General features: G+C 46.0%; 3 protein-coding genes and 2 long non-coding RNA genes across 11 annotated transcripts; 3 read left to right on the top strand and 2 right to left on the bottom strand.

Moving 5' to 3' along the window:
• Window positions 1–245: 245 nt before the first annotated feature.
• LOC100825822 (calcium-dependent protein kinase 5) lies at window positions 246–5,133 on the bottom strand. Its single transcript, XM_003570070.4, has 7 exons — window positions 4,377–5,133; window positions 3,823–3,966; window positions 3,555–3,707; window positions 2,951–3,066; window positions 2,300–2,467; window positions 1,244–1,468; window positions 246–598 (listed from the first exon to the last, which is right to left on the bottom strand). The coding sequence occupies exons 1-7, from the start codon at window positions 5,131–5,133 to the stop codon at window positions 491–493; spliced, it is 1,671 nt and encodes a 556-aa protein (XP_003570118.1). The 3' UTR covers window positions 246–490.
• A 3,880-nt stretch (window positions 5,134–9,013) lies between these two features.
• On the top strand, window positions 9,014–10,330 carry LOC112271805. Its single transcript, XR_002965260.1, has 2 exons — window positions 9,014–9,562; window positions 9,829–10,330. It is a non-coding gene; the product is annotated as an uncharacterized LOC112271805 (long non-coding RNA).
• A 2,010-nt stretch (window positions 10,331–12,340) lies between these two features.
• Window positions 12,341–15,534, top strand: LOC100829508 (myb-like protein H). The gene is made up of 6 exons (XM_003572785.4): window positions 12,341–12,622; window positions 12,754–12,888; window positions 12,988–13,099; window positions 13,197–13,258; window positions 13,375–13,782; window positions 14,414–15,534. The coding sequence occupies exons 1-6, from the start codon at window positions 12,608–12,610 to the stop codon at window positions 15,110–15,112; spliced, it is 1,431 nt and encodes a 476-aa protein (XP_003572833.2). The 5' UTR covers window positions 12,341–12,607; the 3' UTR covers window positions 15,113–15,534.
• A 536-nt stretch (window positions 15,535–16,070) lies between these two features.
• Window positions 16,071–22,245, bottom strand: LOC100825305 (PH, RCC1 and FYVE domains-containing protein 1). Of its 3 annotated transcripts, none has more exons than XM_014901051.2 (9): window positions 22,113–22,245; window positions 21,568–21,654; window positions 20,265–20,354; window positions 20,101–20,187; window positions 19,810–20,004; window positions 17,334–19,340; window positions 17,036–17,182; window positions 16,609–16,949; window positions 16,085–16,508 (listed from the first exon to the last, which is right to left on the bottom strand). In XM_014901051.2, exons 1-9 carry the CDS (start codon window positions 22,161–22,163, stop codon window positions 16,409–16,411), a joined length of 3,105 nt encoding a protein of 1,034 aa, XP_014756537.1. In that variant the 5' UTR covers window positions 22,164–22,245; the 3' UTR covers window positions 16,085–16,408. The 3 variants fall into 3 exon arrangements, with proteins under 3 accessions (XP_024316784.1, XP_014756537.1, XP_014756538.1); XM_014901052.2 differs by having other exon boundaries at window positions 17,355–19,340; XM_024461016.1 differs by lacking the exon at window positions 22,113–22,245 and having other exon boundaries at window positions 16,071–16,508; window positions 20,265–20,370.
• On the top strand, window positions 17,071–25,515 carry LOC104583821. 5 transcript variants are annotated; one of them, XR_002964735.1, is made up of 9 exons: window positions 17,071–17,168; window positions 17,470–17,576; window positions 17,736–17,949; window positions 18,943–19,128; window positions 21,048–21,173; window positions 21,807–22,524; window positions 23,539–23,673; window positions 23,770–25,329; window positions 25,501–25,515. It is a non-coding gene; the product is annotated as an uncharacterized LOC104583821 (long non-coding RNA). The 5 variants fall into 5 exon arrangements; XR_002964736.1 differs by lacking the exon at window positions 17,071–17,168 and having other exon boundaries at window positions 17,821–17,949; XR_002964737.1 differs by lacking the exons at window positions 17,071–17,168; window positions 17,736–17,949.
• The last annotated feature ends 1,397 nt before the right edge of the window (window positions 25,516–26,912 follow it).

The raw sequence follows: 26,912 nt of genomic DNA, 5'->3' as shown, positions 1-26,912 counted from the left end.
GCGGCGGCGAGGTTGGAAAAACCTAGGGGACACTCATTTTCTAACGAGAAACTGCAATTTGATTACAGCATGAACGTAGCATATGTCCCTTTGTAACTACGTACTGGCGTTGCAGCATACTACACGACTGTAAAAATCAAACAGGCATGCAGAGACAGGCTTAGCGGCCTACTGAAATTGTACCAGGGGCTCGGGTCCAGGAGTTCAGATATCAACGACGTGACGTGATGGGCAAACACTGAACGAAGCATCGCAGAAATCAAGCGACCACATTATGAACATTTGCAGAATTGCGAGACCACCTCCCCCACATTTCATCAACGAAATAACAGGAGTTAGATTAGACAAACAATAAGAATCGCCTAAAACACATATCCACACCTACAACTGACAGGGTACAAAAACTGTAGGCAGCTTCCGTATAGCAGGAGATTAAATCAGCTCCACAAGCTGTACTTCGTGGATGCTCAGCGTCAGCCAGGTGCATTTCTCATGCAGTCATGCTAATATTCAGGCTGTTTCTCATTGTTCTTCTTCCAACCCCCATATTGCCCTTTGTCATCATGGCGACGAACTCCCCATAATCAATTCGACCATCCTAGTGAAAAAGAGGGAAATGGGGACAATTAGATCAAAGCATACAGTTACGAACATTTTGAGTGACAAACAGCAATGGGCTTCGAAATTCAAAAGTTCTGCAGTCTCAAATTAATAAAATGTAATTTTTTTATCGTTCTATGCTTAAAAGAATGCATATCTCATTTGGCGAGTATGTTTGTACTCGAGCTACATTTCTAGCAATTTCCAACAAGGATCTACAATGCTTTATGCAGCCCAGGTTACTACATTCTTGTTCCTAGAAACTAGGATAGGTATACCATGCGACACTTTTAAGGTTACTGAAATATTTCTCCGATCCTAAATTGTTGTCGAAATATTACATGTATCTAGACGCTTTTTAAGAATAGATACATCCATATTTGGGCAAATTTGAGTCAAGAATTTAGGATCAGAGGGAGTACATGAGTAAGATTCAGTATATCCCTACCCTACTGCATGTATGGGTTATACAAAACTAGTAGAACTACATATACAAGCCAATATAGCATTAACAGCTACATATATGTAAAAAATTACGAGCATTATTTTTTTTTTCAGTGACCAGGGGTTAGCCCACCCGGCTCCATTATATATAATGAAACCAACAGGTCTGTAACAAAAGTGTGAGCATTATTTTACTTACATTATCCTGATCAGCTTCTATTATGACATCATCAAGAAAAGCATCTGGCATGTTATGCTCTTTGCAAGCTTGCTGGAGCTCATCCACTGTAATGTAACCACTGCCATCCTTGTCAAAATAAGAAAAGGCTGCCACTAGATGTTCCTCTCGTTCTAGTTTATTGAGATGCAGCGTAGCAGCAATGAATTCTATGTAATCAATGGTTCCACTGTTGTCCACATCTGCCTGAAGTTTATTCAAATGAAACAAAAAATACACATAAGGCCACAGGTCACATGCTTTAGAAGTGATTCTTAAATCTTACATCAGAAAACAAATGCTCAGTATGAAGGAGACTGTAAATTGAACTATGAAACAGGTAAAACAGTGGCGGTGCCAGGAGCTAGGGCCTGTGGTGCAAGTGCCTGAACTTCCAGGGCCTAATGTGAAAAATTTGAAGAACTAAATGGTGTTTTGGAAAAGTCATGGGGTTGACCCCACAGCTTCCATGTAGCATTGCCTCTGAGGCAAAACTGAATTGAAGTCACATAATCATTTATAGGCAAATAAGCAATGTTAGTTCATTTAGAGGCACATAAGCACATGTTTGTTGGCTTGTAATATAATGCCTGATGCTTCCAAGAAAAATATTTTTAGCTGTAGAATTCCTGACACATAAGTCTTCTTGGGCTTTGGGACATCACAAGAAATAGAGTAAACATAAAAATAAGACAAGTCAATTCAGCTTCAAAATTCTGGAATAAATCAGTCAAATGCACTAGTTTTGTGTTAATAAAGATTTCATACCCAATTCATTCAAGCTGAGAATAGTTTTGCAAATGATGCAAATTATGATAAAACTCGGGAAGCAGAACAATATTGACGACATTGCATGTATCCTACTCAGCTGACAGACTGACATACAAGAATATGATGAAAACTGTATATGAAGGAACCAAGTGGCTGAAGCTGAAGACCCTTTCATATTCAGAAGCTAACATAAAGGAACTCAAGAAAGGAAATGTACTTCGGCTAGCAAGTTCAAACAGGTATTTCAACTGTGTTCAGACAACTTACTGCTTCCATAAGATCACGAATCTCAGTATCTTTTAATGTTGAACCATACTTTCTCATGCCCTCTTTCAGCTCATCATATGTAATTGCACCGCTGTTATCTGTGTCCATTGCCTCAAACATTTCTTTTAATCCCGCAATCTCCTCTTCTGAAAGGCTCTCAGCAATTACCTAGTCAAAACACATAAATCCTCTATTAATATAAAACTAACAGAGTATGCCTCACAAGAATATGGATGAAATAATATTGGCACCACCAGATAACTAATTAGATCTATGCTAGAAACAGCAGTTATCTTGAGTAAATAGCAGAGATACTGCCATACTGATAAATCTTGGGGGTAACAACAGCACATCAATTATCTTGTAAGAAACAGCATAACAGTTACAGGCATGGGGATCCAGTTAAATTCTGTAAATATTTATCATGCCAATCAGAGTAACCAGAAGAATTGGTCATGTGATGCAGTAGAAATACTAGTCTAGAAAGGACAATCCTGGTGATAAAAGTTAACATGAAATGAGAAAAACCAATTAACATTGTAGCGAGTATATAAAGAAAATGGAGGTAACTCAATTGTCATGCTTGGTTGATTACTACAAAAGCTATGACAATAACTATAAAATCGGCTAAAGACAAATAGATATACTCACTCGCAAAGCCATCTTCTTCAACTTATTCATTGCTGAGAACTGCTTAATGCGCGAAAGGACAGCAGGATCAAGTGGTCGATCAGGAGCAACTCCCTGATCACAAATCCAAGGATGGCCTGAAAAAGCAAGATAATGAAAAAAATTATCATCTTTGTACAAGTGTTATACAGATCTTTTTAGAAATTCTTTTCATATACAAAATGGTTGTACTAAATTTTCTTTCCCTTTTGAACAAGCATGAGGTGAACTAACAGATAATAACATGTATATATTTCAGAACAATCCAACCCTGATCTAAAAGTAGATACTACCAACTGAAAAGTTCTAGAAATTGAGGCTTACACGAGTCATTGGGAGAAACTGTCCTCTAAAAATAATCTTATTTCTTATCAATCAACCACAATGTTGTACTTGCGTGGATATTTATATCGAGGAAATTCACACTCATAGTTTACAAAATAAAGTTAAAGCGGTATTTCTTTCAGCCACAGTGACCATATACTGATATTTGCACCACTGTAGACACACATCGGAACAACATATTCAACCAAACACCTGTAATATTGGAGAAAAAAGAACTCAAGTACTGGTGAAAGTAACTAACATAGAACTTCATGAGCAGTTAGACGTTCTGCAGGATGAGGATTCAACATTCTTCTTATAAGATCCTTCGCACTTTCAGAAATAACAGGCCAGGGATCGCAGTCAAAATCAATAGTGCCTTTTAATACTGCGTCAAATATTCCTTGCTGTGTCTCTGCAATAAAAACATTAAAAAGTAAACTTCAAATAGTAAAAACTTTTCTCAAATAGTAAAACGAAGTGAGGATTTCTAACATGAATCAAATTAAGAAATAAAACATAAGCTCTACCTGCCCAAAATGGTGGTACACCACTTAGTAGTATGTAAAGAATTACACCAGCTGTCCATACATCAGCTTCTGGCCCATAAGATTTGCGCAGCACTTCTGGAGCTACGTAGTAAGGACTTCCAACAACATCTGTGAACACTTGACCTACAAAGTAATAAAACAACATAAGAAATTGTGCATAAGATAATTATGAAGCAAATAAGTACAATAGCTAGATGCACATTACTTGAATGAATATACAGGAAGTCAGTATCAGCTTAATAAAGTGAACATATATATCTTAAAACTTGAGAATGCCACCTTGTAAGCTGCTCCCGGTGAACTTCAAAGATAACTCTGAATTTTTAACATAGTAACACTAAATTGAATTTTGCCTTTCATACTAGTATCTTGTGAACGATTGTAATCTCGATTCCACCAATGTAAAAGCATTTCACCTATAACCATCATTTCCACAGCAGCGGACAAAGGACAGCAGACAAAGTAAGGGCATCGAACACAACGGCACGGAAGGAAATTAAGTTTATGTTGCCTGAACCCTGAAAGTGACTTACCGGGCTTGAAGAACACAGAGAGGCCGAAATCGATGGCCTTAAGCGACATGTCGTCATCCTTGTTCGCCAGCAAGAAGTTTTCAGGTTTGAGGTCCCTGTGCATGACCCCAAGCGAGTGGCACGCCTCGACAACCCCTACAACGATGCGCGTGAGCTCGGCCGCCTTGCGCTCGCTGTAATGCCCCCGCTTTATGATGCGGTCGAACAGCTCGCCGCCCGCGCAGAGCTCCATGACGATGTGGACGTAGGCCTGGTCCTCGTAGGCGCCCTTGATGGCGACGACGTTCCGGTGGCCGGCGAGGTGGTGCATGATCTGGATCTCGCGGCGCACATCCTCGACGTCCTCCTTGGTGATGAGCTTGCGCTTGCCGATCGACTTGCAGGCGTAATCCACCCCCGTGGCTCGGTGGGTGCAGAGGTAGGTGGTGCCGAACTGCCCCTGCCCGAGCTTTCGGCCGAGCAGGTAGTGGTCGTGGAGGCTCGGGGTGGGGTGGCCGAGCACGTTGGCCGTCAGCTCCGCGGGGGCGAGCGCGCCCCTGCGCATGGCGGAGGCGGGAGGCGGCGGCGCATCGTCCGCCGCGGCCGCCGCCAGGGAACCGTCAGGTCCCGCAGCTGCCGGACGCGACGGCCGCTTGCCAGGCGGGTCATCGGCGGCGGCGGCGGCGATGGGCGCGTACTCCGGGTCGTGGCGCTGCGAGGCGCCGCGGAAGCTGGAGAAGTACATGGATCTAAAGGTGACGCCGCACGTGTTGCCCATCACACACGGTGGGCGGGCGCGGCCGAGGCGATGCTGCTCGCATCTACCGAAAGCTCCGCCGCCCGTTGGGGGGTTTTAGGGGCGGGGTCGTCGCGGCGCGGTTTGGGTAGGAAACACGCGGCTGATTGATGAGAGTTTGGGATCGAGAGTGGTGAATTGGCGACGGTCTCGGGCCAGAGATGCAGCGACCTGGAGAGAGTGAGCTGGATGAGGCAGCGGCGGCTTCACGGCGGCTTCGCGGTCACGTTTGCGAAAGCGAGGCGGAGGCTTGCTGCAGCAGCAGATTTCCGTTCTGTCTTTCCCTTGAATCGGGGCGGAAAGATCGCACGGATGGATCACTGCATTTGGCCCAGTCAAGGACCGATGCAATCGCAAATCAAATAAGTTATGAAACTTAATTTCATGGGAGGCCATGAATAATTTGGCACAATAATATACTCCGTATTTTACTTACTGACTACTCGTGACATGATAATTTAAAATATGCACACGTGTTTCTATACAAACTATAGTACGCAGCAGCACTGATATGTTCACTTCTTTTCTTGAGCGAAACTGATATGTTTTTTTCTTTTGAGAAAGCAGCCGTACAGTGATTAGCTAAGATAACGGGGATACAAATATGGTCTGGCCACTCCACGAGCCAAACAAATCGGCCAGCCTGTCGGGAGGTTGAAGCACGAGCCAGGTTATGCACTTCCACATTTGAAACTCTCTTCTCCTGCATAGAACTCACAGACGAAAAGCGAGTCTGCCGGCTCTTAATCTCCTGGAGGACGAGAGCGAAACGCCCCAGGTTCTCCCCTCTCAGAGCGTTGATAACTTCCAGGCAATCAGATGCAACCCGGATATGAGTCACTTGGAGATCCTCCGCCAGTGACAGCGCTTCCCTGCACGCGAGCACTTCCAAGGTACCTGGGTCAACAATGCCGGCGATCACCAGGGCAGAAGCACCAAGAAAACGGCCGTCCGCATCCCGGCAGACATCTGCAATTGTGCCGGAGCCAGCTTGTTTTGCAACAGCCGCATCGACGTTGATCTTGACATGGAGTGCTGGTGGAGGGATCCATCGAGCAGCCGGCTGTGGCAGGCGTGGTTGGACTGTCTGTACATGGTTCGGTTCTGCAATCTCCAGCTCACGGATGAAGGCTTCGATGAATGAGTGCGTCAAGAGAGGGCTCTGAAATTGGACTTCATGAAGAACCTTCCTTCGGGCATACCAGATGGCCCAAAGCGTCACGAAGCATCGAATCAACTCCTCATGAGAAAGTGACTCGATCATCGCAAAAATCCATTGCATAGGATCAGGCTCCGCTGTCTCCTCCAGGTGTTCGCGCAGATCCTCCGGTGCAAGCGCCCAAACGCATCTGCTCATGGTGCATTGATGAGAGAATGCCGCCATGAGTCCCGCTCGCCACAATTGCCGCATCAGCTGGACGTGGCCATGCCACGATGGTGGCGAACATCACCAGTATGTAATGACGTGTGTGCCAGGCGCCACAGGAAAACATGTAGCTTGGAGGGAACACGGACTTTCCACAGAGCTGTCCAGTTTTTCTCCGTAGCAGATTGGTTAGAGATCGAGGCACGATCATCCAACCACGCCTCCCTTCTTCGCTTGGTGCTTACGAGCATACGGTAGGCAGATCGTACGGAGAACACTCCCGTCTTCTCAAAATTCCACGCCCAAAAATCATCAGCACTACGGGTACAGATGAGAATCGACTGAATTATTTCCACATCCATCGGCAAGAAAAATTCCTCAAGTTTCCCATGATTCCACGAAGCAGACGTGCTAATGAAATCAGACACATCACACGGAGCATCGTCCCTCGGGCAAGCAATCGGCCTCATCAACGAATCACGAGGAATCCAATTGTCGTTCCAAGCATCAGTACTCTCTCCATTACCTATCCGCCTGATCAGGCCTTGCTTGAGTACATCACGGCCATCGATGATCGCCCGCCAAATTTGTGACGGGTGCGCGCCGAGACCGGCTGTCAGGATGTCATCTTGAGGAAAGTAGACCGCCTTGAGAATTCTTGCACTCAGCGTATCTGGGCTTTGCATCAACCTCCATGCTTGTTTCGCCAGCATAGATAAATTAAACATCTCGATATCACGGAATCCCAGGCCTCCGGCAAATTTTGGCGAGCACATGTCCTCCCATGAGACCCAACATGTCTTGCGTTTAACTAATATGTTTACTGGACTACTAACAAAGTGTGCTAAATAAACTACAGTAGTAAGAAATAAAAAGTAAGCCCACTCTCAAATGCAGCCCCAGAGGACACTTCAATGGGCTTCTTCCATCCAGTTGCACAGAGGAAACTCAGCCAACTTTCACACGGACGATGAAATGGAATTAGAGCAACCGAAAGAAACAAAAATTTGTAGTCCCTCCAATCCATATTACTTCTCCCAAATTTATCCAAATATGGATGTATCTATGTTTAAAAAGCGTCTAGATACATGTAATATTTCGACAAATAATATGAATCGGGGGTAGTACAAGGAGAGAGTACACTAGGGAGAGGAAGCACCAGGTGACAAACCCTAGCAGTCCATGAATGCCGCTCTAATATTCGTTGGTTCCTCGTTTTTTACATCAACTCGGCGACAAGTAGTGAAAGAAGCACATACCACTCCATGCAGCCACCTCAAAGCGCGCCAGGTCCGTCGTCCAATGGAGACCTAGTTGCACCGCATGCACGCAAGCTGGATTCGTCAGTGAAAGCGGTGCAGGGATGCAGGGAAGATGGAGGGCCATCAGTGGCGCTTAGGGTTTTCTCTTGGTCACCCTTGTGGAGCAACGAAAAAGAAACTCTCACAATCTTTACTCCTACACAACTCGGTTTGTGACGGCAGTTCATCATTTTTTGAAATATGTCACTTCACTTTGTTTGTGTCACTTGTTTTTGCATGATTTTGTCATCAACAAGCACTTGTTGATTTGACACGAATCATTGGAGAAAAGAATGAATATGGATTGTATGATGTAAGATAATAACCAATAGCACACCATTCTCTTTAAACATGTATTTTTTTAGTCCGTATAAAAAACACAATATTGTGCTAGTACCTCCTCCTCTTCGTAGTGTATGTACATTAAGAAAACGGTTAGGGCATCCACAGTCTTTAAAGGTAGTTTTACCTCTAAGTTGGGACACACCCCCTACCTCTTACCTTGTCACCAAATGATGTAGTCCTTAGAGGCAATTTTACCTCTAAGATGGACCCCACGTCCGAGAATAAAGTATTTGGAGTCTCTCTCGTGATCTATAGTCTCTCTTTTATTTTACATGCATTACATTGCTTAGAGGTTACCTCCATGGAAGGAGACATTTTCTACCTCTATAGCTTAGAGGCAGGGAGCTGCAATGCTTGGAGGCTGACTCTAATCATTAGAGGCATTTATAGAGACAGTATTTCTAAATAGTGTGGATGCTTTTACATGGGCTCAGACGTGAAGATGCATTTCTCACATTGCACGTGCACACGGTTTTTCACTTATTCGTGGGTACGTCCGAGTTCCCTGTCTTCGTCACCAATTCAGCAAGATTACATAATCAAATCATAAACAAAGTGATTGAAAAAGTCAATATTTCAATGTATCAAAGATACAGCAACTACAACAACTTTTGTCAACTTCGACAAATGATCATCCGTCACCCCTGCCGAATGACACGGGAGACATTCGTGTCATAATATCTATGGATCCTCCTCGTGAAGGCGACAACCATAGGCTGCCAAACTGATGTTGTACGGTGCTAAAACTATGCCGTCTTACGGTAATAAGATTAAGCTTGTGCAAAAAGGTTGTGTAGATGCACAAGTATTCGCCTAGATCCCGTTAACAAATCTTATTAGTGTCGCTGTAGAAAAAGGGGACTAAGGGGACATATCAGGTGAAAATCTGAAAATTTGCGTCACCAGCCGTTGGATCCGAAACATACGGTACAGATTAGAAGTGGAAGCCGAGCCACAACTTAAACCCCCTTTTACAGAGAACCCCCTGCTAAAACTATCATATCCAAATTTCACAGCCATGGGGAATCGATGGGAATCGCCCCTGCCCTCGACCAGCGATGGAATCGCCACGCCATGGAGCAGCGTCGGCGACCCGCCCTCTCCCAGCGCCTGCGGACCTCCCTCTCCCAGCGCCGGCGGCCGGGTGACCCTGGTCTGGAGCTCGGCCGCGCGGGTGCATGCTCTCTCTCTCCGCGACGGCGACCTGGTGCTTCCCCAGGCAACGGTTAACTCCGAGACGGCCCCCCTCCATGACGGAGGCCCAGCGGCGCGGTGCAGGCTTCATGCGTCGGCGACCCCGCGGCCACGTTGGTTGCCCGCGCGACGGCAACCTCGCTGCCCCCATGCAATGGCGGCCTGGATGCAAGTGACGGCCACTCGAAGCTTCAGAAGCTGCAGTGTATGGGTTTGCTGTTTTGCTTTGCTGCAGAAATTGCTGTCTACTTTTCCTGTAGCTGAAGAACAAAATGTTCTCGTGTTTTGCTTTGCCGTATTTGATTGATGGATGTACAGGCAGATTGCTTCTCTTCTATTGTTGTATTGTCGTTGTATTGATTGAAATCGTGGATGTACATAAGATCTTCTGATTGAGCTGGTGAATTCGTGAATAAATTAATCTAGATTATGCCCTGTCCAATTTTCACGTGCTGGTACTTATCCATCCAGATTGATCGGCGAAGCATGTCCATATGGCCGGGTCGTGACGCGTGCTTGTGAGGGAGATTCATGGCCGGTGGAAGGCGATGGATCATGGGCGGATCCACCGGATGCCAGTGGCTCAGGCTCACTGCGACACTGCCGCCGGAGCCGGCGGAAGGCCATGGCTCACGGCCGCCGGAGGGAGAGCACTCAAGGACGGGCCTTGCGGATGGCCATGGCACACGAGTGGCGGAGGTCCTGATCATGCAACCGGCGCTGGTCCAGGGAGGGGAGGCGGCCCTTGTCGAGGGCTGGCGGCCGGTGGACAGCGATTTCCCCACGGCTGTGAAGATCTGAGGAGGTGTGAAGATAGAAGACGAATCGTGGCTGTGCAAATTCGGTATGCTAGTTTTACCAGGGTGTTTTCTGTAAAAAGGGTTTAAGTTGTGCCTCGGCTTCCCAGGTCTAATCTCTGCCGTCTGTTTCGGATCCAACGGCTGGCGACGCGAATTTTCAGATTTTCACCTAAGTCGATTGTAGGGAGTGAAGAGGATTTCACACATAGCACGCCGCACGCACACGCTCTTGCAGTTCAGCGATTTGTCTGTTCGTCTGTTCCTCGTTTGATCATCGTGCCTCTCCGAACACACCAGCTCATGCGATGAGACGTGGAACCGGCATAATTTGACAGATATGAGTATCTAGAAGTACACGCATGCATGAGACCATGGCCATGCCAAAGAAGTCATTTTTGGCGGTACATGCTAAGAATTGATGGAATTTCATAACACGAATTAAAAAGAGAGTAGCTGTGATTAATAACCCAACTGTGTAGCGGATATCATTCTAGTATAGACTATAATTCGGGCGCAAGAGTGCGAAACTAAGGGCCTCTTTGATTTGCAGGATTTCAAAAACACATAAATAGAAAAAACATAGGATTTGAATGTCACGGCATGTTGAATCTTTATGTAAATTCAAAGTACAAGAATGTGCAGTAGAAGTTGTTTGATTGCACCACAGGAATAGAAAAAACATAGGATTTGCTTAAAGCATTATGTGCTACTGATTGTTGTCATAGAGAAAAAAAATTCATGAGATCGGACCTCATCGAAGTTAAGAATTGCATACAAACTAGTACATAAAAAATATTTCTATGATTTCAAATCCTGCAAATAAAGAAAAAAATTCTTAGAATAGAACCCTCCAAATTTTCTACTCCATTCTTTTGAATCAAAAGGAGCACTAAGCAGTGAGCAGACGCACAGACTTTTCTGGTTGCTCTTTGCTGCTGATACAGCTACTAGTATCAGGCTGCTATAGGTGCACCGGCGTCCTTCTTCGTCGCCCTTGGCACTTCCCGTCCGTTCATCGGTCCACAGAAATCGCCTCAAAAGGTCCGGCGGACCCACCACCTATCCATCCAGAAATGCCAGCAGCGCGCTACACCACCACCAACAGCAATCTGCTGACATGGACTGCAAGCACGAACGCCTTCCTTTCTCGTTCCTTTTCTGCTCCCCTCTCAACTCTCAAGGCGGCGGCCCCACATGCTGCTTCTCTTTGCAGACTCGTATGCGTCGCGTGTGCGTTTGCGTGTGTTGGAGATGGATGGATGGATCACGGTTCACGCGGCGACGCCACGCGACGTGAGGCGGGAGGGGCAGGAGAGGCCCCCCGGGGAAACATATGGCCAGGACATTTCGGGGGATTTTTGTAGCGCCAACCCGACCCGAGAAAGAGAGAGAGAGAGCAGCTTGTGGCCAGGAGCCGCCCCATTTGCGGCAAGCGCGAAAGCCACGTTTATCTGCTACTTGCCTCTTCCAGCGCCACGCCGCGTGTCGGGCAGCCGAGGCGGCCTCCTCTTCCCGGCCCAGTGGTAGGCCCATCCCCCGTTGACGTGTCATAAAGCGCAATGGAAAAGATCACCTGCGTCGCTCGCTTTTTGTTATCCTCTCCTTCCCTCCCGCTTATTTTAATCCCGTCCACGCGGTCACTGTCACGGGAACGCATCATCGCCTCCGGTGGTGCTCCGATTTTTAGTGGCTGGGATATTTTCGCTGTTTTTTGGGGAGATTTCTTTCTTTCTTTCTTTCACGGGGGGAGGAAAAAGGCTCTGGCGTTTTATGCTGTGAACCGTTGTTTTTCCTCTTCTAGCGAAAGGAGCGAACATACTTACTTGTGTGTCTCAATTCTTCTGCAAGGCTGCCAAGTACTCCAACGACCGGACGGAATTGAGCATCGAGCCCTATGTTTAAGGCGGCCCTGTGATTTTCTCCGGTCCACACTCCGCGCCCGCTCGCCTCGCGATCGAGCACACGTTGCATGCACGGCGAGTTTTACACACACGTTTTTTTTTTGTTTTTTTTTTACCGCGGGGTGCGGCTGCAGTTTTCACCGCAGCTCAGGAAATTAATGGAGCACTCGGGGCACATGACAGCGACGGAACCGGAGGAGGAGCCACAGCCACAAGAACGAGCGGCTTCCCTGAGTTCTCTTCTCTTCCCACAGGCAAAGGATTTATCTATTTCTCCGGGACCGCGAGGCGCCCAGGAGAGAAGAAAAGCAGCTTCGCCATGAGAGACTAGTAGGGAACCCGGAAAAATCCCGTCCGACGTGGCCCATGCTCTTTTTCTCCGCTTCCCCTCCTCCCCCGGGCCCTATGTATAACGTTCTCTTCTTCCCGTCTCGTCTCTTCTCCCCGCCTCTCGTCTCCTCTCCTGTGCTCGGTCTGTGTCTTGGTGGTGTGGAGACCTTGGGCAGTGTGATTTGGTTTTGGGGATTAGTTCGCTCTTGCACACTGTAGATGGCCTCTTTGCAGGTAATCCATTGATATCAGTCGAGTTTCTTCTCCGGGAGAGATCGTTTGTGGATGGGACTGAAATGGTGTTCTCTGAAACAAATTATGGGATGCTTATTTTTCGTCTTCTTCTTCTCGGTCCGTCCTTGCAGGAGAACGCGATGGCAACCGACGAAAACGCCGTCGCTCATCGTGCTGCCGGTGGCGAGAACACCGTGGATCATCATCGCAAGAACCATCTGAATTCCGACGACATGGATTTGTCAGGGGAAGACCACGTACCGAAGGTACAACCCCGACCGGCAATCTTTGCCTGCCTTTGCCTTCAACCGCGACCCCCGGCCTAAAAATTTCTTTGTCTCCACGCTTTGCCCCTCCACCACCAGGCACGCAAGCCTTACACGATCACGAAGCAGCGGGAGAAGTGGACCGAGGAAGAGCACAAGCGGTTCTTGGAGGCCCTTCAGTTACACGGCCGCGCCTGGCGCCGTATCCAAGGTCCGCATACGCGAAAGAGAGCTTAATTAATTCACACGCAGGGTTCATTCGTCCGTTCACCTGAACTAAACAATCTCTTCTCCCTCCGTGCGTGCAGAGCACATAGGCACCAAGACCGCCGTGCAAATACGGAGCCACGCGCAGAAGTTCTTCTCCAAGGTACTACTTGTCTCTTCCACTTCCCTCGTGTATACGGATTCTCCCATCTATCTGGATTTCAGTAGTGGAGTATTACGGGATTCCTGATGCCCGGATTTTACCGTGGTGCTCTGCAGGTCACGAAAGAATCGTCGGGGAGCAGCGGCGGCGGCTCGGGCAGCGTCGCGGCGGCGGCGATCCAGATCCCCCCGCCGCGGCCGAAGAGGAAACCGGCGCACCCGTACCCGCGCAAAGCGGACGAGGGCGCACCGGCGGCCAGCAAGCACGGCGTCACGGGGCTCACGCAGCTGGAGAGGCCCCCTCCCGTGCGGATGCAGTCCATGTGCGAGCAGGAGGACGGGTCGCCGACGTCCGTCTTGGGCGGCGGGTTCTCCAACAACTCCAACGGCAGCAGGTCGCCGCTCCCATCGGCCGCTGGTTCGGATGAACATGGGAACAACAACGTCTACGGCTCGTCGGTGGACGGGTGCTTCTCGTCAAGCATCGCAACTGACGAATTGGGTCTGCAGGTGCCAAAAACCAAGGTATTATTTCGGATTTGCTGTTTCGAAGTAGTGCGAGTGTTTCTAAGTCTGTCAAAGTTTATACGTTTAAAGTTGCACAAAATTTATGTGTAACTGTAGTTCTAGAAACACAAGGTAAAATTGACCGCAAATTTAAAAATTGTGCAACTAATCATTTGTGTTCGATAAAGAGCTAAACGCCCTTAGCTTTAGAAACAAAATAAAATAAAATTGGTCGACCTAAAAATAGACACTTCCTTGGAATGTGCTCTTCCAATTTGTTAGGGACATGTGATGGCCAATACTCTATCAAGGTAGCAATATAAAAAATGGTGGATAATGAACTAGGTAGTCTATCAATTTAACCATGGAAAAATAAGAAATAAATTCTGACCTCAATAGGAACTGAATTTGTCTGAATGTAACGATGGATCGTTTCAGACAACAGAGACTGCACACCATATGCAGCCATAAACAAGTACTCGTAGTAGTACTGGCATCACTTTTCAGAAGATAACCAATTTTAGACGTCTGTATATGAAATTAAGGAAACATGGTATGTTTATATGCTGATTTACTAGTGACAATGTGATCTGCTTTAACATAATTGCCACCTTTGAATTAAAACTTGTTTCTGGAATGTCAATTTCAGGCGTCAGAACGAATTTCAAACGGTGATGTCAAAGAAGCGTCATATACAGGATCAGAGACATCAGTCCTTAAGCTATTTGGCAAGAGCGTCGTGCTGAAGGATTCATGTCAGAAGCCGAACACCAGCACCGGGACCCTGCATAACGGCGGAGACCTGGGAACGGAAGCTTCAGCCGAGACAGCTACGCAAAGAAGCAGAAGCGTACCATCTGTTGGCGCCACAGAAGGAGGATCATGGAATCCATGGCCGAGCAGCATGCAGCAGTTCGTGTATTTCGTCCCTCAGCCATCGGATGGTTTCACCACGCAGTCTGCCATGCCATGGTTCAGCTACAACGGGGCCCTGCCTGGCGCGCTGTTCTACCAGCAGGCCATGGCTCCAAACCAGCAACTCCGCCATCATTCAACGGCTGCAGACAACAAGGTCACACAGAGAGAAGGATCCTGGACAGGCTCGAACACGGCCCCCGGATCAGCAGCAGCTCAGAATTCAGAAGCTGCCGACTCTCGCGGGCGAGGAAACAGCAGCGAGAGCGACACAACTCCCCTACCGCGGTTAACAAAGTGCGAGAGCTCGGTTTCTGTCAGCCTGCAGAGAGGTTTTGTGCCATACAAGAGATGCGCCGCCGAGAGCGAGTCGCCGCGATCAGAGGCGCCCAGGGAGGAGGCAGACGGTGAGTTGACAAGGCTGTGCTTGTGACAGCCGGGGGGAGCCACCACACGCTCCTCACAATTTTAGATGTTTGCTAGTTTTGCTCTGATATCTTCAGCTGGTCCAGAGAGATGATCTGCAGTGGGAAGCAGCTAGAAGCCACGTTAGATTGAGCAATTCTGGTTCTTGCTCGTGAATATATAGTTGGAATCCGTATTAGTATCCCTGTTTTTCTTTTCTGCAGCGTGTGTCTGCAATTTTCCCCCGAATCGGGAGGCTCAGGGTTCAGTGGTTGTTGCCTGTATCAACCGGTCTGAGAGGGTTGTCATAGTCTAACTATATGTAAGCTAGGCTTGTTTCACTCTCTAGTCAGCATTCTGTAAAAGATATGATGGGCAGAAGACGAACAAAACGTCGAATGCTCTGTAAATCTGAAGTACAGTACAATATGATAACTTTGATTTGGTTCACTTGGCCATAAGCTGCATCCGGTCAACTTTCATCTTGTACAAGTACAATTGAAACTTTCCCTTCAGGCTTGAACACAGAGGAGCACACCAAAAAATTGGCTCGGGTGCCCCTACCTCCCCTCTCAAATTCGGCATCCCGACCAATAGCGGGGGCTCGAAAAGGATGAAGGCCTGCGAGGCGGGGATGACAGGGTGCATCCCGACCAATGGTGGGGGCTCGCGCGGCTGGCGGCGGCGGGTGCAAAGGACGCGCGGGGTAGTACAGTTTCGTGCTGCCGATACACAATTTCGTTTCGGCAGCACAAGGGGGGGCGGGGGGGAGCGGCGGCGGCGGCGGCGGCGGCGGCGGAGATGCGGCAGATGACGGGGAGGGGAGAGGCATCGCCCCGGGGCAGGGAAGCTCGCAGGCAGCTTCAGCGATAGCCCTCGCCACGCCAAGTCGCCATTGTTCCTGTCCAACCAAACACGGGGAAGTGCGCAGGCAGCTTCAACGACAGCATCCGTTCTGGTATGTCTTCGCTCTTGCGCTGTTTGAGTTTGACTCCGATCAGGAAGGCAATCCACACTACGAATTTACGAATACATCCGAATTCTGAATGATCGGATCCTGACCTAACCCTAATCCAACTCAAACTTCTGTACAACTGTGTAGCGTTAATCATGGGGGCCTACTCCTATTTCTGCAGAGGAACTGCAAATGTTGAAAATGCAGTTATCCAAACTGCCTGCTTCCTAGGGAGCAAAGGATGGTTCCTGAATTCCTTTGCTCACATCATTCCATATGCTCTGCTACGTCTTTTACTGAGCAGTAGCATATTTCAGTGTATTTACTACTACTACTATTTGGAATCCCTTACTACAATGTAGCAGCTGGTTACTCCGTCATTTTCTCCATGCTGCTGTACTTTTTGAACACTCTGCTCTCGTTTGCTTCCCACCATTTTTGTGCTTCCTTCTCACCAAAGTGCTTCCGGCTGCACGATTGATCAGAAGAGCAAGTTATTTCAAAAATAAATTATTTAGAACATTTGTGTGACAACCGATGAGTAGCATCAAGGCTTTGGGGGACTTCACCTGAACCGGATGCGCTTGATGCCCTTGTTGCCACTGGGGGATGTGACGATGGTTACGTATACTCCACGCTCGATTTGCTCGACCACACCATTGGAATCAATAGGAGGAATAGTGGCATCTGCCTCCTCAGCATAAATATTGCTGGCGTTGTATGTTCCTCTGCCGTTTCGATGATGATCCCTGATGCTGCTCAGCCGTCGAAATTTGCCAATGACAGGGTGTTTGTCCGGTGGGTCTGGTAGTTCTGCTTTTACTGGTTGTCCAATGGTCATGTGGCTAGGTACAGTTTCGGAGCTGTATGAATGCTTACCAACTAAAATCTTCCTTGACAAAATATTCCTCTGCAGAAGACAACTTATTTTGCATAAGTAGTCTGACAATTTCGATTTCTAAATAGGTTGAGGATTGACATAGGTCATACTTATACCTGATTGGTTAAAACCTTTATTATTTCTTTTGCAGCTTTGCACTTTGCTGCTTCATCCCTGACAATCAGCCAGGTTTCCTCGACTTTTTGTTTGCACAGCTGAACCTTCAGGCTCCTATAACGGCATTGTTCTGTAAGGGTGGTCACCTGCTTAGATAAGAAGAAAACAATTATTCTGCTATCAGTTCATTCCAGCTTAGAATAAAAAATAAGACAGCACAGTAGTTACTAAAGTATATGATTTAAAGGAGTTCAACAGAAGCCCAACATTACAGACAAAAGTGTTTAAATGAATTACATGTGCTTGAAGTTGTTTCACCTCTTCTAGTAATATCTTTTCCGTCGAATCTAGTTCTGCTTTCAAACTACTAGCTGATTGGGCACTTTTGGCGGGCACTGATTCATCAACTGTCTGTTCCTTTGATGTAGAACAGCATGGAATGCTATTGCGTGCACATCTAAATTGACTGGGGCACTCTACTTGCCCCCATCTCTGTATTCTCAATTGATCTGGGGCAGCCAAGTCCTGATTTCTCTGATGGTAACCTTGTGCCAATGCCATTTTTTCCATTATGGAATTTGCTTCCTTGAATATACGTGACAACTTTGGTGTATATGCTCTTATTTCTGTTGGAAATGCCTCTTCCTTTTCGATAGTCAGTCGTGAACTTACTGTGCCACATTCTTCATTTTTCTGCAGTTGAGTGAAACATGCATCACAAACACGGTACCTTTTGTTCCTATCTGGTCCAAGAGCTGCCCTTGAAACCTTGTTGTTGCTGCAGGAATTGCAGAACATGGAACCACAGTTGTAGCAGTTGTGCTTCTTCCTTGCAAAGCTAAAAGACAACCGGCACCTGCTGCATACAGATTGATCCTTGCCTGAGATTGACCTATGTAAACAAACTGCCACGGTAAAATTGGAACCGCAAGCTATACTGTCCACTTGCTTATCTTCCAAGGCCTCCACTAGAGTTGGGGAGCTCCTGTCAACATAGTTGCCTAAACCAAGTTGACCTTCTGTGCCTTTGCCCCACGTAAATACCTTTCCGTTCATTGTCAAAACTGCAACATGGGAAGAGCCAGATGATATCTCTCTGACAAACTCAGTCTTAAGAGGCCCTTCAACTGAACAAATAGATGAATCATCTAATCGGTGGCTCCCTAATTGTCCGTGTTCCTTGCTTCCAATGGTAAAAACAACACCAGTTATTGTAAGTGCGACTGTTAATGCCTTCGCACAGGATACCTGAGCAAAATCAGAATCAGTGAGTGCCTTGACACAGGTTGGTACAAGCTTTGATTCTTTATCACTATGACCCAGCTTCCCTCTATCCGCATCACCCCAAGTGAACAGCTTCCCACTAGGAGCATTGCTCTTGACAGTGCCTAATATTTCCACAATGGCAGCTGTATGCCATGGCCCGCACGCGACAGCCTTGACTCTTAACCCTTTCAGAGATTCTACTTCTTTGGGACGAGCAACGCTACTTGTGTCGCCATGTCCAAGAACACCAAATGTTCCATCGCCATATGTAAACAGCTGACCAGAGGAAGATATGATAGCCGTGTGCCATTGGCCACATGCCATCTTCACCACAGATACGCCTTCCAAAGGACCAAACAATTTGTGTGGGTACCATTGGCTTCTTTGACACTGATCATCCCACACACCCAAGCTGTGTGTCCCTTCACCCCACTCAAAAAGTTCTCCTGAAATCGCAAGTGCACAGGTGTGCTTTGCCCCAAATGCAATAGCCTTCACATGGGTAAAAGCAAGAGACTCGATAATCTTAGGATGCAAGACACCGACACTCACTTTGTGTCCCAATCTCCCACCATCCTCCTTACCCCAGGAAAAGACCTCCCCTTGCTTAGTAACTATTGCCGCATGTTTCTCTCCACAGGAGACATTCTGCACATCAAGAATCTGTGTTGAGTTCAATAACCTTGGAAGTGAAACGTTGGCTTTTGATGTGTCTCTGTCATCTAACACACTGCCAAGAACATCTCCCCAGACAAAGATGTCCTTCAGAGAATCTGTTCCATATGCCACGTGTGATCCTTCAGATGGTTTCAGCTTAGGCATCTGGGTAATTCCTTGCTCCTTAATTGTGTCAGCAACCGTTAGATCCTGGAAACTGTTTTTAACTCTATTTATCATTTCCGGAGTAAACTTTTCCATGTAGAAATCTAGGTCTGACCATGTTCTCTGCCTTGGAGAGACAAATGGTTCTGAGCAGTCCAGATTGCTCTTTGATAATTTGTTCTGTATCAACCTAGGACTGCCATATAGTGAGTGTACCTTCATGAATAAATTAACTAGATAAGTTCATACGTTATATTTGTAGTTAGGAATGAAAATACTATGTGAATAAGACAATACAACCAATCATCAGATGTATTGCCTTATTATTGTTGTTGTTTGGGTTTCATCTAATAGTGCACAAAGTGTATTATTGTTGTTGTTTGGGTTTCATCTAATAGTGCACAAAGTGTATTATTGTTGTTGTTTGGGTTTCATCTAATGTAGAGTGTTTTAAAGTTTTATTATTGTCACATTGAGAAAACTAATCAAATGGCCGTAATTTAACACAGCCTAACATGTTGTCCTCATCAATTTGGTAATTTCCTTGCAGCGGACAACAGCTGATTAGAAATCACTAGATTATTTGTAATCTAGGAAAATTCATGAGTCATGTCGAACTCGTACTTGGACAAAATTATCATGATCTCAAATAGAAATCACGGCATGCTTGTGTTCCAAAACAAACCTGTGTGAACTTTCTTGTGTCATGCACTGAAAATAGCCTGCTCTTTTGCTGAATATAGCTTGGAGGGCTACTTGTGCAACTGTTTATCCGACGGCTGCTTGTTGAATCAACCAAAAGAAGAGGACTGTATAGTGCTGATAGTAAGGCTGTTAGGCCTAGATACCAACATTCCACTTGCTCCCTATCTTTGCAGATCTGGTAGACATGATTGTAAATGAATGTTAGAAAGGCAGTAATACGAGTATTAAAGAAATTCTAAACTCAATAGTATAAGGCTTAATAATGAAATACCAAGTCCAGTGAGCATTGACCATTCTTGTATATGATTGACAAGGAGTGAGATTCCTTTTCTGGCCAATGCAGGCGCAAAAGTTTTGTCTGTACAATAACAATACCACATTCTTAGAATATGGGTAAATAATAATAGTATGTGTTTGGGAAAAGAAACTGCTTACTGTTTTCTGTCCGAGAACTACACTCGACACGTAACTCAAGCTCAAATGTTTTTCCCTCTCTTTGGAGTACCATATTAGCATTTTTTCATCCTGCAAACATAAAAAACTTATGTTGCTGTTATTCAGAAGTTCAGAATCCAGAACTTGGGAAACCTATATCAAACTGGATATTATGAATTTGGAAATGCTGGATGGTTGCGTAGCGTAGCACAGCTTGCTGCATATGAGAATCAATGCAGTTATGGGTCAACTCTTTAGGATGATTGTTTTTTGGTGAGGAACTCTTTAGGAAGATCTTATAAGTCAACTAATAAAATCATAATATATTTATTTGGTATTTTAGATGTTCAAACTTTGTCCTATAAACTTGGTCAAACTTGAAAAGATTTGACTTAGGAAAAAACCGCATGCCTTATAACATGGTAAGGAGGGAGTACGAACTAATGATAACTTACTTCAAATGTCTGTTCTATGGGTAACGGGGAGAAGTGGAGACTGGAGAACATTAATTTTATACTATTAGAACATTTATTGTTCAAACTTCAGGTCTTGTCGTACTAGTCTGAGAAGCATTTTCTCTTGTATGCCTGAATTCTCTTACAAGCTTCAGTACAATTGCAGTCCTGGTATGAAAACAGTGAATATATGGCCGATCCTGGAAGCTAGATTTGGAGTTTATCTATTAGCGTAACTGTATTTCTTTTAGATAATGATTAGCATAACTGTATGCATAATTATAAATATATCATGTAAGATGTTCACATTTGGTTTGTCTGTCATCAGTAACAGGGCATGAAGGAGCAGGATAGACTGAGGACAGGTGGATCATTGGAGTGGCCTGTGGTATGAGGACACTGAGAAAGCCTTGGAGTCTAAAACAATAGCTTGACTATCAGTTAATTTACGTAGGTATGAGTTTCATGTGAATTAATTTCTGTATGTGTTCAATTTCAGTGTTTGAGTGATTATCTATTATGCGAATTTTTTGATATAGAAAATATTCAAAGTAAATAAATATGTACTTCAGTGCTTTGTATAAAAATGTTCTGGATCATTGAGCTTAACATGAATGACCAAATTTCCCATAGGGCTGGTCATTAGAAATCTGGAGCACTGCACAGCATTGTTAGCTATCACTACATTTCTGTGTTCAATTTTAATTTTTTAGGAGCTACATGTCTCTAGGTGTCGCCAGGTTGCATCGTACAAGTTATGAATCTATTAGGGAAGTGAAAGAACGTGTAAAACTGTAATCTTGTAGCATTCAGTTAAGCATAATTAGAGTGACAAAAGAGCTACTCACAGAAGATAGCTTGAAAGGGCAGAACTTGGGCTTCCCTCTCTTCCCACATTTCAGTAGATGTGCGCCCTTCTTCAGAGCAACTATGGCCTGAAGGAAAGAACTAATCTATTAAACCATGTAACTGAAAACTCCAAAGATGTTACTTTTCCAGCATTGCTATTTCTCGTAAAGTGAACACAAAATGGCCCAGGCAAGAAAATACTAAATGAGCTACCGTATGCAAATCGGAGTTTGGACAGGCATGACAGCAAATGACAATATGACATGTGCTTCGACATTTCAAAATGGAGGGAAAATTGTGGGCGTCAAGCTTTACAACGAGAGCAGTCCAAGAGAACCACGGATCATGATGTTCAATGTTGTTCCTTTTTCTTCCGTGAAATGCAAAGTATTTATTGGCCCAGGAGAAACATCGGGAGAACAGATCCATCCATGTTAACGAACGTAGTGAAATTACAGGCCGCCAAAGAAGAACCATTATGCACATAAAAGAGACCACAGTGCTTTAAAAGAGAATGCATGACAAATTACTTGTTGCTGCTTACCTGCTCAACTCCTCTAGTCGCAGAGCTCCTCCCCTCAAGGCCCCCAGCCATTGCCGCAAGAGAAGACCAAGCAAAAGATACAGAGGACAACACCTTGGGGTTAAGTTCGAAACCTCCTTTGATCAGCAGCGGGAGAAAGCAAAAGATGGCAGTGAAGCGACAGAAAGAAAGCACGCGGGAAAGAAAAGGGAGCAGAGCTTGAGGGAGAACTGGAGGAGAAGTGTCACTGAAGGCGAGCTGCGCAGCTCGGGGATCCGGGAAAAGGGAACAGCGGCGACTGTAACCGTGTGTGTTTAAAGATGATGAGGAAGAGAACCAGCGGAGGTACTGGACACTAGAGCACAGGCACTGAGAGAAAAGAAAAAGGCTTCCCGGTACTCTCTTCTGCTGTGCCAGCAGCACGGTTGCAGAGGTAAAACTTATTCATTTCTCCATTTTGATTCCAGCACGCTCCGTTGCCTAATTATAAGTATGTCCTATGGGATAAATCATAAATATAATACTACTGCTGCTGCTGCAGTACTACTACTGATCGCAGAACCTGTTTTCCTATAGTTTACTAGTTTGTGTGTAGTACTACCATTTACCATGCGGCCATATGGCCTTTAGCTTTCTTCTGTTGGCGTGCGAGGAGAGAGTAGAGGAAGCGGTTGTTCCTGTACATGTGTTGCCGTAGCCTGCTGCAGGCGGTTTTGAAATCTTGGTTTCATTTGCATGTCAAATTCCCAGAATTTGTCACGATTGTGCACTACAAGCACCGAAAAAACCGGTCCCTGCTGGTTTTTCCCCCTAGCATCTGACAGTGTACTGCTGCCCTTAATTAGGACAAAAATTAACACGATAGGATCTGGACGATCTGATCTCTGAGACTATCCTCATCAGCATTCTTGCGTAGGATGATCGTGCTTGTTCTGTACATGTGGAGAGCAAATGCAACATGCTAACATGGGCGTGACTTTTGACATGTACAAACTTGATGAGGATATGCCGGATACTGGGACAGCAAAATGATGGCCCGGGAGAACGAGACGGGCAAGAAGGACGCAGCACGTGTGCAGCGCAAGCAGAGGCAAGCGTTGCCCCTCGTCCCGGGCCTGCACAGCGGGGTGCTCTCTCTTGCCTGCAAGGCTGCAAATGATGTTGTTCTCGGACGCTTGCTGCGTTGCCACGGGACCTACGAGCTACGGTTTTGAGCAAACAGTAGCAGCGAGGGCTACCTAGTACGTCCTGAATTGCATCCATCCTTTCCCAATTTACCTCTGTACTGGCTCTGTGCGTGCGTGTATCGATCGTTCAATACGTAGTACGTATGTATGACAGCATCTAGTATGTACCAGTGTATACATACTGGAGTAGTGGTACCTTTGCACGACACTTACCTCTGCCCACGACATCCCTATTGATTACCCATTTATTGTGTTTGCAGTGCATTCGTTACGGACTGTACTGCTGCTGCTGCTGCTGCTCTTTGGCCGTGTGCAACTGCAGGATTGATCAGATCAGCATAAACTTCTACTACTACCATCTTTTGCCAAAAAAGAAGAGAATTGTATAACTAAATGTATAATGCTCTTCTGCCACAAAGGATAGCTAGTATAATTGCCTAAGTACAGGGTTGCTTAAAACACTGGTTAATTTATTTTCCTCTCCTTTTCAGGAAGGGGTGTGTCTTGATTTGGCACAGCACTGGTGACTACTATCAGACCGAAGGAGCGAGGCGCACCACGCACGGTCGGGGCATAGATGCGAAGCACAAACGAGACAGACGAGACGGCCAAGGGAAAAGATAAGGCTTGTCCTGCCTCTAGAACCGGTTCTTCATCATCCCTTTGCTCTCTTGGAATGTTTTGGTGGCATTTGCCTACATTATGATTGCCTATATGGCATGAGAGTAGCCTTTTGAATCCATACCTGTTCTTGATCTGTATCCATCTGCACTTCAGGAAAGGTGAAACTAGAGAAGCTAATGTTTGTGATCAGAACCACAGATCTACCCCCTCATATCTCATTAGCCAGGTGCACTTATCCATGGTCGGTGAAAAATCGTATCTTTGATTGGACCTTAATTTATGGGTGATTTGGCCTGAAATTAACTGTCGTGGTTGGTGCATACTGCCTACTAGTGCTAGGAGCACGACGTACCTAGCTAGCTGGTCCTCGGCCACGGTCATGAATAATTGCACTAAGTGGATGATTGGTAATTGTATGGCCTACTAGACATATGCATGTGCCAAGGTTCTGCTCCCTCGGTTCACATATAAGTGTATTTTTAGGTATTGTTCTAAGTCAAATCTATTAAAATAAAAAGTTTGATCTATTTTATTAGAAAACATAGTAACATTTATGACACTAAACTAGTACCATTAGATCTGTTTTAAAATGTAGTTTCATAATATATTGATTTGATATAACATGTGCTGCTTTTTTTTTTCAAAAATGTTGGCCAAACTTAAATTGTTTTGACTTAGAACAAAACCTAGAAGACACTTATGTGTGAACGGAGAAAATACGCAACTTGCCCGGAGAGAATACAATTGAGCGTATACATTCAATTGGATTTCGCCTTACTAGTTATTCGTATAAAGAAGCTCCATGAAGCACAGATCCTTGTTATAACCATGCTACTAGTTAGCTTTCAGTATTGATTACTCCCTCCGATCCTAAATCTAGACGTTTTTTAAAAATAGATACATCGATATTTGGACAAATTTGAGTCAAAAATTTAATATTAGAGGGAGTAACGTTTTGGTTAATCGAACCTACGTGGCTACGTACCAACTTCCCGTGGCTACAACTGCGAGCCCACCAGTTTAACAAGCAAGAAGCGAGCTCATGCATTAGTTGGTAGGAACCCACATGATGGTGAGAGGGACAACTTTGGGTGTACCCTATTGGCGCAACCAACTTTCGAACTTTGCGTACTCACATGAATTTCTCTTCGGACCAACGGAGTATTATGTCATCTGCGAGACTAAAAGTGCCCCTCCGTGCGTATAGCGTACATTACTCGTATCGTAGTACGTATGAGATGCGAGCTGGGAGATGAGCAGAGCACACCACACCAGGCATTTGGAACGGGAGTATGCTGCTTCTGCTCTCAGCTCTCAACTCTGCCTCCTCTTTAGGGCACAGTGACATCATAGAGCGCTTGAAAATTAGGCAACAAAGTCCATTGTTGTTTGCTCCACCGCACAAGGCTTTGTGCGGAACCAAAGAGGTAAAAAGCACGCCGGACGGCAACCATGCGTGTTTGTGTTCTTTTCACGACCGTCCTGGTCCTGTCTAATTTATCCTCTCTTTTTGTTTTTCTTTTCTTTTTCTTTTTTTTTTGAAACGGATCCAATTTATCCTTTGGTGCTCCTGAATAGTGTCCTCCTAGCGCTTGCAGGTGAGATCCATGCGTCTTGCGCTTGGGTCAGTGTGTGTGTATGCTCCTATGACTATATGCTTATGCGCATCCATCTTGTGTCCTGATAACATCAAGCCCCCCTCCTCTGGCAACCCGGGGGAAACCCTCGCCGCCGGCCGTACCTCCCCTCCTCCTCCCTTGATATGGACATGCTAACCATGGATACGACCTTTGGTACCCTCAGTTCTATAATATTTGACAAGATTTATAATCAGGTGAATTCAAGTAGTAATTGTTTTCATTGTCATATTTATGAAGAGGCGGAGTTACTACTATCTTGTCTCATTTTATTACGTAGGCATCTTGTCGAGCTTTTCAAGTCCAAAGTCAAGATGAGATACGATGGAGGCGAACGGGAGGGCCAACAAGAATCAAGCATTCATACAGCTGAGAGGGAAGGATTTCAAGTGTACTTTCCAACAAATCAAACGGCACATGATTCGGAGCTTGCTAGAGAAAGATATCACGAATTAAAGTTGAATCCGATTCGGGTCCGAGCTGCCAGGAGACCCGAATTTGTTTTAATCACCCAGGCCGCATCCGGAGTCCAAATCAAGCAAACAAGTACTTGTTGGAAAGGTAATTACAAGACCTTTCCAACGGATCTGGCCCCATCAAGAGATTCGACTCGTGCTGACCGTGGAGGACAAAACAAGCTGACGGATCTGTTTTTCGGTTTCCTAAAGAGTTGTAGTTTGTTAGGAAAGTTAGATATAGAGTTGGATTTCGACCTCCTTACTCAAGGTGGACGAAAATATCTCTCCCTCCTCCTATTTATACCCCATGAGCCCCCCCTATGGAGCCTTGGGTTTTGTTTAGTTAAAAGTTAGCCATCGCTACTACTTCGTGTAATCGCGTGTGTCGGTTAGACCACCTGTTTTACCGCTTTCGGAACCCCAACTTATCGTCTCGTTGAGACATTGGTTTGATATAGTATATTCGCAATTTTAGATTGCATCCGCTATTTATCTTGTTCTTGCTTGTTCTTCGATTGCTTGCAGGAACAAAGACCTTCGTGGTCAGGTTGATCGTGCCCCCGCGTGATCAATAATCCTTTGGAGTTGGTGTATCGATTGCTAAGGCGCTGCCTCCTAGGCCATAGTCGGATCGTCAACGTCACCTCCTACCCAAATCGAGAGTTACCAATCTCATCGAAAGATCGGGCCACCCACACCCGTATCATCCCTCCCCCGCATCGCCGCCGCCGGAGGACGGGCCGGCGAAGTCGGGCACATCATGGGAAGGTGGCGAGCGGGGCGGATTTTCGCCTTCTTGTGCGCCCGGGGCGCGGGGAGGCACGCGGTTTGCCGTCGGGGCGCGGCGGCCCGCGTGGAGGGGTGCGGGAGGCCGTCGAGGCGCGGCGGCGCGAGGGGAGGCACGCGGGAGGCCGC

This window comes from Brachypodium distachyon, chromosome 3 (assembly GCF_000005505.3).
Source record: "Brachypodium distachyon strain Bd21 chromosome 3, Brachypodium_distachyon_v3.0, whole genome shotgun sequence".
Taxonomy (NCBI): Eukaryota; Viridiplantae; Streptophyta; class Magnoliopsida; order Poales; family Poaceae; genus Brachypodium; species Brachypodium distachyon.
This window is presented reverse-complemented; position numbering and strand designations above follow the sequence as displayed.